Here is a 15,621-nt window from a genome sequence, read left to right on the forward strand (position 1 = left end):
TAGTGAGACCCGCGCACCAGCCCCTGAGTGTAGTGAGACCCGCGCGCCAGCCCCTGGGCGTAGCGAGACCCACACACCAGCCTCAGGGCGTAGTGAGGATCCAAACTCTCTGCACCATCTCCTCTTGTTGCTCCTGACAGATTAAAGCCGGTCGGAAGGAGTTCGGCCCTTTCTGTGGGGAAAAATCCCCAGGACGTCTAGAAACCCAAAGCAACAGTGTTCAGATCCTGTTCCACAGTGACAGCTCAGGAGAGAACCGAGGGTGGAAGTTATCCTACACAGCAATCGGTAACTGCTCTGGCTTCTTCCCTTCACCATTCATGGCGGGCTGGACCCTGTGGTTAGAGACCAAGGCTCTATCTGGTCCAGAATCCTGCCTCTGACAATGGCCAAGGCCCGAGACTTCAGGCAGGAGATGGGATAGATCTTGTATAATGAATTTAACTGAGCCATCCTGTCCTTTGGACGGGGACTTCTCCCTGAGCACAGCTGTCTCTGCAAACATGGGAACAGGGATCTCCCATGATCCTCACTAGCCAATGTCTCTGCACATGCTACTGCCAATCAGACAAGCATCAACCCCTCTTTTCTGGACCTTACCAAGCTCTTTATTGACCTTACTAACATCCTGCAGCAGCGAGCTCCATAGGTTAATCCTGCATGCTAAATGGGCTGCCTTTTAATTTCATGACGCGCCCTCCCTCAATATCATCGCTCTGTGCCATTGCCACAGCTGTCTTGAGCCAGGCCTGGGGAACAGTTTGAAGTCTGTGTGCAGCCTGCCCGGCAGCGCAGCCCAGACTGGCATGCAGAAGCCTGCTGGCCTGTAGGTGTAACCCGCCCACATTCAGCGCGGCTCTTTCGCCCCCTCTAGTAGTGGCGGGCCCGCAGAAACAGGTGGCAGCAGCCTGGACTAACACAACTAGGTAGTGGTCTGAGCTTAGGACAGGCTTACACTTTTGGATCCAGAGGTTCCCAGGGTTAGTTGCTGCTGCTGGCATCTCACGCAGGGGCTCAGCATTGCAGAGAGTGGCCCACGGGGGGACCTGACCTCGGGTGTGTCTCTGTGGGGTTGTAAAGGCAGCAGCTCTGCTGGGCTGGCGGCGGGGGAGTGTTTGCTGGGCCGTGGTAAAGCCTGTCTCTCTACACCGCTCCTGCTGTGGAGTTCTCTGCTCCCTCCATTCAGAGACTCAAGCTTTGGCAATGAGGAAGGTTTCTCCAGCTCCAGCCTTCATCCCCCACCCTAATCCTCTTCCTCAGCATGGTGCTGCCCAGGAGAGGTCACTGAGCCCCTCCTAATCAGTGCATGTGTCACGCTGCCCCACCCACAGGTGAGCCAACAGCTGGGGTCCTTGCTTCCCCCAGTGGCTTGCCCCAACCTACCCACTGGATGGTCTAGTCCCAGGCAGGTACATGGTGTGCCAATCACATTGCAGGTTCAGCGCAGCAGGCCAGCTCACCCCAGGCATTAGATTAGCTGCAGGGATGACCACAGTGACCAGCTGTGCCACTTGGAAACCACCTGGATGTACCTGACTCTAACAGCAGCAGTGCCAAGCATTGGGCCACTGGGAGGAACATCTGCAGTCATCGGTCCTCGTTTCATCCAAAATACGTGGCTACGTTAGCAAATAGCCAGGCCAGTGAGCAGGCAAGACAGCTTGGGAGGGATTCCAAAGGGAACCCGCTAGGGAGCAACGATAAGTGTGCCCCCCGTGAGACACCCCTCTGCCTGCAGGTCTGGCCCAGTGAGAATTGCTGGGTACTATTATCCTAATAAACAGCTGTGGGTCCTGGAATTCAGAGCAGCCTCCATCGGTTGGGGCTCCCCCCTCGCACACGCCTGCCGGTCAGTCAGCCTGGTCTTTCTTTGTTCCCCCCTCCCCCCGCGAAGGGAACCCGTGCCCACTGGTGCAGCCGCCACTCAACGGGAGAATCGAGCCTTCGCAGGCCAAGTACACTTTTAAGGACCAGGTGGTCATCAGCTGCAACACCGGCTACAACATGCTAAAGGTACAAGAGGCCCTGGCTTTGATCTGAGTGTTTGGGGCAGTGGGCCAGAGTCTCTTCTCACTTACACCAGAGGAAACCTGGGGCCACTGGGGGGGAAAGGGAGGGCACTCCACGTGTCTGGCGTTTGAGCCAGAGACAGATCCTTATTTAAGGACACCTACAGTGTTCTGTGGTAATGAGCCAAAACCCGGGCACAGGAGGTCAGGCTAGATGATCAGATGGTCCCTAAATGCTCTGAAACTGTCCCAGGATGGGCAACCTTGTCACAGGAGGCTGCAGGTGCCCTGCAAGGCCCCAGCGCTACACGAGCAAGCTGCTTCATTGTCCTAACTGGGCCAGCTTCTCTGCTGAATTTGACTCTACTTCACTAAGAGGTTCCCTTCGTTTCAAGGCAACCAGGCTCTTCCATTATCTCATTTCCTGTCCTTGGACAGTGCTCAGAAGGGAGAAATTAATCAAATGAAAGCCCACCAAACTCTCCCAGAGCCAGAACTATCCACAAGGGCCCGACCTACTTACAGCCACAAACTCGCCACTAAAGAAGCAGGAAGAGAGAGAATACAGCACGTCCCCCAACCACCAGCTAAACCTCTCGCCCACGCGCCACCAGCAAACTAACTACCAAGGCTTGGCATCTTTCCAAGAGACAGAGGCACCTGGTGTGCCACTCTGTCTGTGATGCTCGCTATGCTCTCCCAAGCCAAGCAAGGCTCGTCCTTGGTAGGTGACCTCCGTGGAGCGGCTGGTAACTGAAGGAAATGCTGATGAATCAGTAGGTGGAATTCTTACCTCTGAATCAGTACTGAATCGTCCTCGGCTCTACCTACCCCATCCTGGGGCTTCATAAAATGCTCTCTCTCTCTCTCTAGCATCACTCCTACATCCCAGTACACTAATACCCTGTGATAGGCTGCTCCATCCTCCTATCTAGGTTCTAATACTGCGCCTGCTGCCATCATATTGGAAAAATAAAAAACCACATTTCTTTTCTAATTTTCTTTCAAACTCAAACTGGGGGGTTCTTAATGAAGAGGAAACTCTCTTTGTTACTGTCTTGTCCAGCGAGCAACGTCTCTTTAAGGTGAATAGCTGGCCCGGTCAGGCCATTGGGAAGATGAGTCTTTGCAGTAGGAGGGGGAGGTCCCTTGGCTGCATGGATAATGGTTTTCGCTTGTCCCTTCCTCCCAGGATAACATGGAGAGCGACTCCTTTCAGATCGAGTGTCTGAAGGATGGAACATGGAGCAACAAGATCCCCATCTGCAAAAGTAAGAAACCCGCCCCCCTACTCCCCTCATCTCGTGCAACCACTGAACTAAATGGAGCTACCAAGCCAGGCTCACAGAGTGCAATCCGCTGCTCAGAGGCACCCCAGCAGCCAGGGTGGCTATTACTTATACCTCTGAAAACTAGGTTGGCTCTTTCTCCTGAATGGAACAGAGTTTGTGCCCAATGCCACGGGTTGGGTGTTTATTTTTTTCCTTGAGTGACTTCCTAATGTAATTGGATTTCCAACCTGTTTGACCTTCTCACATCTCAGATGGCCAAGTAAGCCCCAGCCTGGCTCATCTGAGTAAATCTTCAGCCTGTCATCCAGTGCCCGTTGCCATCTGTGGGAAGGCTCTAGTTAACGTTTCTGGGAGCTGGATCAAGCCTGAAAGCTACTAACAATGGGGCAGGGGGGATATGGAAAGGTCAGGTGCCACTTAAGACCTTCTCAGAACTTCTTTCATCCACCAAATCTGGGTGGAGATCTCACCAGAACAGTCTTTGTTGTGATCGTTCCACTCGTTCACTTCTACTCATGGCTGCGGGGAGCCAGCTGCCGAGTTCTGATGTGAATCTGGACTTGCCCAAGTCTGGCAGCCATCTGGAGCTGGGTGGATGGATGTGGTTACTCTGCCCATTATAGACATAAAGGCCGTTTGTAAAACCTAAATATAGATCTGAATTTCTTGCCAGGTTGGGGGGGTGTTCAAAACCCCAGCTTTGGTGTGGTTCTATTTCTACCCAGACCTAGGCAATGCAAAGACCAATCAAACAAATTAGAAAAGTTGGCCAAATATTTTTTGCAAACCTCAAAAAAAAAAAAATGTGTGAAGACTCACACCATGTCTACGCAACAGCCTTTGGTCAACACAAGTTGCGTTGGTGCACAGCTGCCAATGTTAGTATACTGCTTGTGCACGTGCATACCTGGCTGCTTGCAGACAAGGGAGAGCTGGTGGGGACTCACCAGGCGGGGGTTAGCACCGGTCAAGGTAGTTGTTTTACTTCATCACCATAGCGGGGCACTTATGTCAGCCAGAGACAAATTTGAGTGTAGACACTTGCACAAAAATAGGTCCACACAAGGCGACTTATGTCCACCTAACTTTGTAGTGTAGACCAGGCCTCAGATCACTTCTTATGTCTTCTGACCCAGTTCCCCCATCTCTGAAATCAAGCTAATGAAATACACTATTTACACCCTTCATCACAATTATTTTTTTCCTACAACCACTGACTTTTCTCCAGCATGCACAGCTATGGCTCTCCTCACTAATGTCTGCCTTTTGAACTAACTTCCTGGTTTCCATGTCAGGGAACTTATAGATTGCTTAAACCCAAATGTCCCTACTCTCATGCCAGCCCCAGTTGGATCTTACAGAATAGGAATAGCTGCATTCCAGGGTTTTAGGACACTGGGTGGTACCAGGTTGGCAGTCCAGGCTCACTCTTGTGCTGCTGTTGAAGCTAAAAAGGAAAGGTAACGTTCCTCTGAAAGATCAGTTGAGTGAAATGTTCAAGATTAAAAAACTAGTGCCAGGGTAAGGAGCCTTTGACCTCAAGGTCATTGGTTCCAATCCAGTGCAGGTCAGAAGTAATGGAAAGGCATCATCATCTGACAGTGGCCAGTGTTAAATTAACTGGCAGAGTCCATCGCAGTGACACGTTTAGGCAGAGGTGCTTTCTACCCTTGCACGCAAAATGGTGTCCTCTATGCAACATGACCTTGCACGTATGGTGCATGCAAGGTCATGCTGTGCAGAGAAGGCCTTTTTCTTCTAGAAAATGGCATCCTCTGTGAGCACTCGAGGACTCGACAGAATCGCACAGCCAGTCCTGGGGCATGCAATGCATGCATTGCACACACAGACGGCACACCACTAGTCCACCCAGTTCCTAGCAGAGGACTTGTGTGCATTATGAAAAACACCATCCCAACTGGCATTAGCTGGCACCCTAATGTTGGCAGTGTCAGCTTGGAGTCTGAACTCCCCTCTAGGTGGTCTGTCAGGGGCCAGGTCCTCCTGCAGCCCCCCTTTGGGGTGCACCAGGGTTACATCTTCACTTGGGCTCTCATCATCCAGGTTGTGGATGTCACCGGCCCAAAGATGGAAATCCAGCCCTCTGGCTGAGTTCCTCTAGAGTTCACCTCCACTGAGGTTAAAGGCAGAGAGAAAAAAATAAACCGAGTCCCAGATGAGCCGCCAGCCACTCTTCCTTCAGGTAGTCTTGGGCAAACCATGGTTTGGCTCAATGTCCTCTGCTCAGCCACTGGAAAGGGTTTGGAGGTGACTGTTTATAGCCTGGCCCTCCCCTCAGGAGGCCTGGACAATCTGTGGTCATGGGAGCAGCCTCTGTCTTCTGTCAGGCCTCTCCCTGGGAGCTGGAGACTTGAGGTCTGTCTTCGTCCCAGAGCAGCCTCCTGCTGAGTGCTCACAGCACTCCTGATGGGCCATGCAGGTATGGCCGGGCAAGGCTAAGTGAGCCCAGAACCACTACACAATCCCTTCCTGGCTGGTGCACGGTTTGCACACCCCGTCACAAAGCCCCAGCCCACTCGGGTGGAGGCACATGGGCCGTGTTGAGGAAGAACGCACCAAACTGGAGCTGATCTGTGACGAATGGAGGGCTTCGGCCTCCAGAGCAGTACGTTCAGAACTGTCCAGTTCAACTCCTCTGTCTACATAAAGCAGTACCAATCCTCAAACACGGACAGTCTCCTTTATGCTCCGATTTATTGAACTTGCTGACATCCTATTCCAGAGCAGAGAAGAGGGAAGGGTGGGGGAGGTCAGCCGGTCTCCCTCGCTTGCCAATGACCATCCAGGAAGTCTTGAGTTCTGTAAAAGGGGTTACATTTCCAGCCACTGCACAATGTTCTACTCACACGGAGTGCAATGGCACCCTGGCCTGAAAACCTTGTGGGACTCTTTGAACCTTGACCCTTAGCCCCTATCACCCATCTAGCAACCAAGCAGACACTTGAGAAGAGAACATAAGAATGACCACACTGGGTCAGACCAAAGGTCCATCTAGCCCAGTATCCTGTCTTCCAACAATAGCCAGTGCCAGGTGCCCCAGAGGGAATGAACAGAATAGGGAATCACCAAGTGATCCATCCCCTGTCGCCCATTCCCAGCTTCTGGCAAACAGAGGCTAGGGACACCATCCCTGCCCATCCTGGCTAATAGCCATTGATGGACCTGTCCTTCATGAATTTATCTAGCTCTTTTTTGAACCCTGTTATAGTCTTGGCCTTCACTACATCCTCTGGCAAAGAGTTCCATAGGTTGGCTGTGCGCAGTGTGAAGAAACACTCTGGTGGCTGACCAGAGGACAGAGGTAGGTTTTGTTGGTTATAGATGGAGGAGCTTCAGAAGGCTCTGGGAAGTAGTGCAGCTCGAAGAAGGCCCCTGCATTTTGGAGGTTGACCTGAGCTTTTTGGCTTCAAAATCACAGTTACAATCTCACGGACCCAGACCCTGTCCTAAGGTTTCCAGTGCATCCAGCCTGTGGCTAGGCTGGGTGAGCTGGGATATCTGCTTCTGATCCCATACAAGCCCAGGAAGCTCACTCCCAGCCTTTGAATTTTGGTGGAGCTCGGACCTGGATCCCGATTCAATCTTTGGAGTCTTGGGACCCATTCAGCTGATAAATCCAAACCCCTGTGTAGAATAATGGATCTAAATCCTGTAGCTGTGAGGAAATATTGTCTCTCTCCAATCTACTCTCTCTCCACACACCCACGTATGTCCAAGATAGTCTCCTATGATTCTACTCTCTTGCTAATCCATGCACTTGCTTTGAGCCATAGATGCACATTTTAGCTCTTGTTCCTCTCTTGTATTGGTGATGCCTGGGAACAGGGGACAGCTCTGAGGCCCCAGAGGTGTTGCTGGCTGGAGTTTTCCTGATCCGCACCCTTCCCTTTGCAAATATCACTGCAAGTGGGATCTTTATTTAAAAATAATACTACTTCTGACACCTGCAGAACCCAGTGCATGGTGGCATTTGTAACGGTACATTTTGGTTTGCAAATCTCGCTGAAGATGGAAAGCGTGATGCTGCTAGAATTGCTAAACATCATATCTTACAATATAGTCTTTGAAGCATATGGAGCAATTATTACTGTAAAATACAAAGGAATCCTCCTAATTCAGTCAAACCTTGAGTTTCCAATTCCCCTATTACTATACCAGTTTCCCACTGATTTCATTTGGAGTTCTCCTTGTGTGGAGACTGAATAAAAACTAGAACTGGCTGGAAGTGTTTCCTCACAAACATTTTTACCAGCTTTTGGACCAAAAAGAAATTGTCATCAAAATCTTTTCAAGGTTTCTTTAAAAAATTGAAACTCCCAAAACTGACAGTTTTGGTTGTCAAAAAATGGAGTGGGGGGACTGTTGTCAATTAAAATCCTTCCAAAGAAATAATTGATGAAAAAGTTGCACAAAAATGAAACTTTTCCCCCCAAAACATCTGGCAGTAAATACACAGATTTTGGAACAAGTGCTAAGAAACACTGATGGGGGAGCTGACTTGGGCCCAGTGAGGAAAGTTTCACTGGACCAGGAACCAGCCAAGCTGGTGCAGGCTGCATCCCACTGGGGAATTTAGCACAGTGAGGCCAAGGAGGATGTGTGAAATGAGGAAGCCCATAGAAACAACAGAGGACTTGTACTTCTCTAAGGCAGGTTTCCCTTTCAGCAGATTCCACTGCACTGTAGTGCCCATAGATTTTTAATAGAGCTGGATCCCTGCGCACAAACTCCGGAGCACAGCACAGTCAGTGTGTACAACCCAAGCTGCCTTTCACACTTGCTGAATTGATACCGCGTATCATGAACTATTTCTGGTGTTATTGGGCTGTGTTTCCTGCATGAACTTTCTCTGCTCATTCACTGATTCCGCTTTCTCTCTCTCTGCTTTCCTCTTTCCCCCTTTCTCCTCTGCTTTTGGTGCAGCTGCAGAAACAACCGACCCCAGGCCAGAGAGAGGAGCTGAGTTGGACCAAGCGACAGCATGAGCCCAGGTGCCATCAAGCCACACCCCTTAGAGTGGCCAGAGTGTCTCTTAGATGTGTCAGGGAGTCATTAGGGCTCCAGCGGGGTGTCCCCACCCCCGTCACCCTTCCTGAGCTGTATACAGGACACAATAGGATCCATCACTGCTGTATATACAGCACTGTGCTCTTTACCCCTTCCTGCCCGGCACGCGCTTAACTCTGGAAAGGGAAAGAAAAGCAAAACTGAAATGAATTCAAACACTCAAGCCCCCGCCGGAAAAACAAACAACCCTCTAGGCTGCTGAGAGACAGAACACACGCCAGGGAGCTCACATCCTGGCGCTCTTCATGGACATACCCACTCCTCCCACTCCATCCCAGCCCCGCTCCCCACCGCAATGAAAGTCGTTCTGCACAGCTTGGAGGCTTGGTCTGTGCTTGGTTTGTCTGCTTGGTTTAATTTAACTCTTTGCTGCCTGGTCTCTCTGGGTAAATCTGGGAATCTGTTTCAGTGTAATAAATAAGAAACATTCCTCCTTCTAGCTTAGGGCGACCAGACATCCCGATTTTATAGGGACTGTCCTGATATTTGGGTCGTTTTCTTATATAGGTGCCTATTACCCCCCACCCCCTGTGATGATTTTTCACACTTTCTCTCTGGTCACCCTACTCTAGCTAAATATCATGGGGCAGAAAAAGCCAGGCTGGGTCAGCACGTTCCAGTGCATTTCAACCCCCTGCCACCAGCTCTTTGGGACTAAAAGCTGCTTACAGGATAGATCCACGGGGAAGCTGTCTGTGATCACAAGTCTCTTTAACCTGCTTTTGCCAGCCCAAAGCCCTGACACAACTGGACTCTTCATGGCTCCATGCTGAAGGTTCCATCTCCTTGCCACCCATCCCAGATCTAGCAGAGACCTCCAGGGCCAGAGAGCACTGGCTAGAAGGAACTGGGGCAAAGGCTGGTGGTATGCTATTGGGGACAGAAAGGGGGAAGGAAATTGAGCAAGCGAGGGAAAGGAGCAGAGAAGGAGGTGGGGGAAGGGCTAGGTGGAGTGATGGGCACGGGCAGGGGAAATCGTAGGCCGCAGTGGGAGTGAGGGGGGAGAGTGGATGAAGATGGGCTCTTGAGAGCTATGGGACCACATACCCAGAGCTAGCCAGAGACCATTGAAGTTGCTGGAAATCTAGGCTCAGGCCCATGGATAGCAGGGCTTGGGGAGGAGGAATGCTGGGCTCGGGCAGGAGCCAGACCTTGGAGAAGGAGAAATCAGAGTGGGGGCTCCCAGGGCTGGACACCTAAAAGGTCTGAGAGTCAGCAGCTTAAGGCAGCAGAGGAGAGGAGCTTGCAGCTGACAGAGAGAGGGGAAAGGAGGCCAGGCCTGGCAGAGGGTGGGTAGCCGCGAACAGGAACTGGAGGCGTCAAGCACAGCCAGGCACTGAAATAAAGCATAGGTGCAAGAGGGGGCTGGCCCGAGGCAGAGAGGGGCCGGGCAGCGGAGAGAGGTGTGGGGCTAGCAGCTGAGAGGGAGAAAGGCTGACCCAGAACAGATACTGAGCAAGAGGCTGTGGAGACAGAGAGGGAGCAGCTGATGCGGGAGAACAGGAAGAGGCTCCAGCCACTTGGAGATGCTGGTATCCAGGGCAAGTGAACACTGGGGACCCAAGAGCAGGGAGCGGCTGCAGCACCAGGCCCCGCTGAGAGCGGGGGCCGGGGGCTAGTGTCAGAAAATGGGGCCTGAGGAGGGACCTCCATCACCAGCGGACACAGTCCCAACCAGACCCAGGCAAGGCACCAGAGAGCGGGGTTCCTCCCTCCAGTCACACCAGGGTGAATCTCTTGGTAGCTTAAATACAAGTGGACATGGGTTTGTGGTTCATTCTCTGAGCAGCTTGGACTGAATCCATTCACAAAGCCCTGGAGGGCAGGGGACATAAGCAGGACGGCCCTGAGGTCTCCCAGAGCATGGCAGCTTCTGCTCCTCAGCGTATGTCTGCACTGCGCCTGGGAGGGTGCAACCCAGTGCTCGGAGATGGGCCACGCTCACTCTGCACTTAAAAAGAGCCATGTAGCCGGGGGTAGCACTGGCCATGGCTAGGACTAGCTGCCCCAATACAAGCCCCCGCAGTGCGCTAGCTCCAGCAAAGCACAGTCCCAGCTGCAGGGTAGCTGTACCCGCAGTGCAGCCTGGATGGAATGACAGGTGGAGATCAGCTACAGCTGGGCTCTTTGCAGTCTGACTAACCCACATTCCCAAGCACTGTGTGTCTGCTCCCCAGGTCGGAGCACTGCCAGGAGAAAACAAGGATCTGGAGTGGGGGCGGGAGAGGTGAAAGGAGGGCACGTGGGGAGGGACTTGCAGTCAAGATTTGAGTGGGACAAGGTACCCACACAACACAGAGTCACTGTGGCAGGCACTGGGCGGCCCCTGTGCCTTCAATCTCAGCAGAGAGGCCAAAGTTTGGATGGGCCGTGGAGTATAAACCTAAGATGGTCCCTTTGGGGCAGGACACTGGTGGGGTAACGGGGAAGCCAGCCCTGTCATTGTCCACGTTGGACCTGTCGAGTCTCCAGGGCTGTCTCGCTTCTGCCTGCCACCACTAGACTTGAGTTTTTGATCACCAGCACCAACGGCTGATGTAGAGACTGTGCCCCACCCCACCTCACTCCCCTCCACCCCGAGTGCATGGAGGGGGGGGAAGGGATTGCTAGAACTATTTGTGCATTCCCTGGAAGTAGCTAGGTGACAATTAGAAAGATGCCGTTTGGCAGGATATAGCGTAAAGTGTTAACGGTGAGAGGAATTAACCACCGGAGCCATTTACCAAGAGTCCTGGGGGATTCTCCATCACTGGCCGTTTTTAAATCATGTCTGGGTGTTTTTTCTAAAAGCTCTGCTCTAGGAATTTCTCTGGGGCAGTTCTCTGGCCTGTGTCATACAGGAGGTCAGACTAGATAGAAGATCACAACTGTCCCTTCTGCTTTGGAATCTGTGAATCTATGACAGGACAATCAGCTGTTGTACCAGCTACGCTGACGTGAGCGCAGGGTCTGGGAAGCAGTAGGAGCATGTGCTCACACACTGCCTTCTCCCAGACACACTGAGACAAGCACACACATGATCACCCCAGTCTTCCCACTGCACACTTTTCCCAACAGCACATCAATCCTTGCTGGTCCTACTGTCCTCTCAAGAACACACAGCTTGGGGAAGACACACAAACACAAATCAGCACTGATGAACCTTGGCAAATGTTGCTGATTTGAGCCAATCTTATCAGGAAACTCCTCCTGAAGTTTTGCAAATGTTTCCATCTCTTTGGTGTCATGGGCCATGTCATGGCCTCCCTTCCCTCTACTGTAGCTTCCCTTCATCTGCCCCACATGGGAGGACCAGCAGATCTGTCTTCTCTTCCCTGCCATGGGGAACGGCAGCAGTAGACCTCCATGGAAGGAAAGCTACAGAATTCACAACTACCTTCACCCGAGGACAAATTCACTGTCCTGGTCAAATCTATCTTCCTAGGAGAGCCCCACACTTCTGCACATGCTGGCTGTGGCTCCATCCCCTTAACTCTGTTCCCAGGACTCTGCATCTGCTAGGTTGCTGAAAGGTTAGGAACCATTAGGAAACAGATTGATAATAGGACAGAAAATATCATAATGCTACTGTATAAATCCATGGAACATCCACCTCTTGAATACTGTGTGCAGTTCTAGTCAACCCATCTCAAAAGAGATATAGTAGAATTAGAAAAAGTACAGTGAAGGGCAACACAAATGATTAGTATCAGAGGGGTAGCCGTGTTAGTCTGGATCTGTAAAAGCAGCAGAGAATCCTGTGGCACGTTATAGACTAACAGACATTTCGGAGCATGAGCTTTCGTGGGTGAATACCCACTTCGTCAGATGCATGACATGACATGCATCTGACGAAGTGGGTATTCACCCACGAAAGCTCATGCTCCAAAATGTCTGTTAGTCTATAACGTGCCACAGGATTCTCTGCTGCTTTTACAAATGATTAGGGGTCTGGAACAGCTTCCATATGAGGAGAGATTAAAAAGACTGGGAGTGTTCCGCTTAGAAAAGAGACGACTCACAGGGATACGACAGAGGTCTATCAAAGCACGACTGGTGTGGAGAAAGTGAATAAGAAAGTGTTATTTACCCCTTCTCGTAACATAAGAACCAGGGGTCACCCAATGAACTTAATAGGCAGCAGGTTTGAAACAAGCATAAGGAAGTATACTTCACACGACGCCCAGTCGACCTGTGGAACTCATTGCCAGGGAATGTTGTGGCCAGAAGTGTTAGTGAGTTCAAAAAAGAATTGAAAAGCTCATGGAGGATAGGTCCATTAATGGCTATTAGTCAAGACAGTCAGGGATGCAACCTTATGCTCTGAGTGTCCCTAAACCTCTGACAGCCAGAAGGTGGAATTGGATGGCCAGGACTGGATCCCTCAATAAATTGCTCCGTTCTTCTCATCCCCTCTGAAGCACCTGGCACTGGACACTGTTGGAAGACAGGATACTGGACTAGCTGGACTATTGGTCTGACCAGCATGGTTGTTCTTAGGTTCCTCGGGGCTACACTGTGACACAAAACTCAGTAATATTTAAGGCCTGGAATCAGCATTATTGGGGAGCCTCAGAGAGCTCCCTAACAGGGTAGTGCCAGGCCAGTGAAAAGGGGTCTTCGCACGACTGAGAATCAGGACCATGGAGTTTAACTTCACCCCATACCACCCAAACACCACCTCCCTGCAAAGACAGGCCTGAGGCAAACCCTCCGTGTACAAGTCACAAGGCACGACATTTTCCATCCATAATCCAGTGCAAATTCTCTTCATAACACAGGCACCCTGGAGGGCCAGGAATCAGGTTAGGCCATTCTTATGAAGGGTACAAATGGCCACTGGGTCACAGGTTGTAACGACTGTCTCATCCAGTGGCAGCAGGGGGTGAGAGTGGGCATTGTGAGGGGTGAGCAGAGGAGAACTAGATCCTGGCTGTAGATTCTGCAGATTTCAACACCCTGAGAAGACCACATCCTCAGGCCATTGCTGTCAGCACCACTGCGCACCACTCATCATTCATGAGGAAGGCCTGTGACCAGGCCCGTCTCTGGCAGCTTAAAGACCTTGCTAACTGGAGGCCTTTTCCCCACAGCGGGCAGCATGAGACTGAAAGGAAGAGGAAGATCATGATGATGGTGCCGAAGAAGAAGCTGCCATCTTTGGATAACCATTGTCTCTCCACTCCTGACCCTCCCCTTTTGCTGTCCATCTCAAGAGACCACAATCTTTGTCCTACTGCAAACCCACCCTCAACGACTCATAACCAAGTCTGCTCGGGTGCCACTCATCTCCTGTGCAGTATTTTGAAGCAGAGGTTCAGCGATTGGTGCAACTGAGTGTGCACAGGCCCGGATGTACTGGCAGATGAAGGCAGAGGCCCTGGGAATGGCATGACAGCATTACTGTCATCCCCAGTGGTAATATCTTCTGGGGGGCATTGATTGATACACGCTGGTAACTCCACAATACTGCTGCATACAGACACCTGAATGCAGGGGTGGCTCCAGGCATCAGCACGCCAAGCACGTACCTGGGGTGGCAAGTCACGGGGGGCGCTCTGATGGTCGCTGTGAGGGCGGCAGGCAGGTTGCCTTCGGCGGCATGCCTGTGGAGGGTCCGCTGGTCCCGCAGCTTCGGCGGACCTCCTGCAGGCGTGCCGCCGAACCTGCAGGCCTGGGGTCTTCCCACAGGCAAGCTGCCAAACTCAGCCTGCCTGCTGTGCTTGGGGTGGCAAAACACCTAGAGCCGCCCTTGCCTGAGTGGCCAGGGCTGTCTGGGTCCCTTCTAACTCCTGATGGGAAAGGGTTAGGGTTAGGGCTTTCCCGTCACAAAGGGCATAATCTGTAGTCTCAGGCCACGTCTATACGACGCGCCGTATCGGCGCGTTACAATCGATTGCTCGGGGATCGATATATCGCGTCTCATCTAGACGCGATATATCGATCCCTGAGCGCGCTTACATCGATTCCGGAACTCCACCAAAACCAACGGAGTTCCGGAATGTACATGGCGAGCCGCGCACATCGATCCCGCGCGGTGAAGACGGGTGAGTAGATCGATTTTAGATAATCGATTTCAGCTACGCTATTCTCGTAGCTGAAATTGCGTATCTAAAATCGATTTTCGCGTGTCGTGTAGACACGGCCTGATGGCTTTGACATCCAGGAGTGCTACAAGCAAAGGCAGAGTGTGTCTGTCTGGAGAGAGATGTTCGGACAATACCACCCTACTCCTCTTTGTCTGGTGATTCTTTTCCAAGAGGCTCATTGCAAACCTGGAACACAGATCCTCTACCGAAACCCAATCAGGTGAAAGACCGAGCCAGTGCCCATCTCTGCCTGGGCCCTCAGCTCCCCCAGGCAGGTACCCGAGGCTTACCAGATACGAGAGCACTGATCTTAGAGACCTCACCACGGTTCTCATAGCCAGTTTGACAGTAGTCTAGGAAAGTTCTGTTCTGTACAGCTTAGTAACTACAGGCTGTTCTGTGTGTGTACAGGGCCTAATACAATGCAGCCCTTATTCGTGACTAGGGTTACTAGATGATACCGTAATACAGACAATAATTAACAACATCAGCGAACGTTTCCCCTGGGCTTTCCTATAACACCCCGGTGTTACTGCTCATGGTCAAAAGGTCACCACAGATGTTGATTAGCCCCAGAGTCATGACTTAAGCCTCCATTTTCAACTCAACCATGTTGTCACCTTAAAATGTGAGAAAACGCCAGCCAGGAAGATGCAAGAAAATAAGATGGCAGGGGAGGAAGTTTTGAAGCGATGCAGGGTTTATCTGGTTTTACTGTGAAGATCCATTTTTTTCCTAGAATGTCAGTTGCGTGACTCAGACATCAAAAATGTGGCTCCTTGGCTGATTATTATTTGTAGACTGCTAACAATGTGCTGTGGAGCTCAGAGACACATATGATGTCCTTGTCCAGAAGAATGGGCAGTTTTAATATAGAATATCAGGGTTGGAGGGGACCTCAGGGGGTCATCTAGTCCCACCCCTGCTTGAAGCAGGACTGATCCCCAGATAGATTTTTTACCCCAGTTCCCTAAATAGCCCCTGAAGGATTGAACGCACAACCCTGACTTTAGCTGGCTAATGCTCGAACCACTGAGCTATCCCTCCCCCCTTCTCAAGTTGCAGAATTTTCAGGGCTTGTCTTAACCATCATGTTAGCTCACGTTATAATGAATCTTGCTGCTACCCTGACTCCCATCCATATACACACACAAATCTCTAGCT

General features: G+C 51.4%; 1 protein-coding gene across 3 annotated transcripts in view; it reads left to right on the forward strand.

Moving 5' to 3' along the window:
* Positions 1–15,621, forward strand: part of MASP1 (MBL associated serine protease 1) — a 69,893-nt gene that overhangs the window by 21,952 nt on the left and 32,320 nt on the right. For 2 of the 3 annotated variants that reach the window (XM_032777302.2, XM_032777300.2), the window contains exons 6-8: positions 141–288; positions 1,895–2,013; positions 3,202–3,280. In XM_032777302.2, the coding sequence (XP_032633193.1) occupies positions 141–288; positions 1,895–2,013; positions 3,202–3,280 (346 nt within the window). Of the gene's footprint in view, positions 1–140; positions 289–1,894; positions 2,014–3,201; positions 3,281–8,245; positions 8,397–15,621 lie in introns of those variants that run through there. The other variant, XM_032777301.2, reaches the window with a different exon arrangement.

The sequence above is a fragment of the Chelonoidis abingdonii genome, chromosome 8, assembly GCF_003597395.2.
Source record: "Chelonoidis abingdonii isolate Lonesome George chromosome 8, CheloAbing_2.0, whole genome shotgun sequence".
In the NCBI taxonomy this organism is placed as follows: domain Eukaryota; kingdom Metazoa; phylum Chordata; order Testudines; family Testudinidae; genus Chelonoidis; species Chelonoidis abingdonii.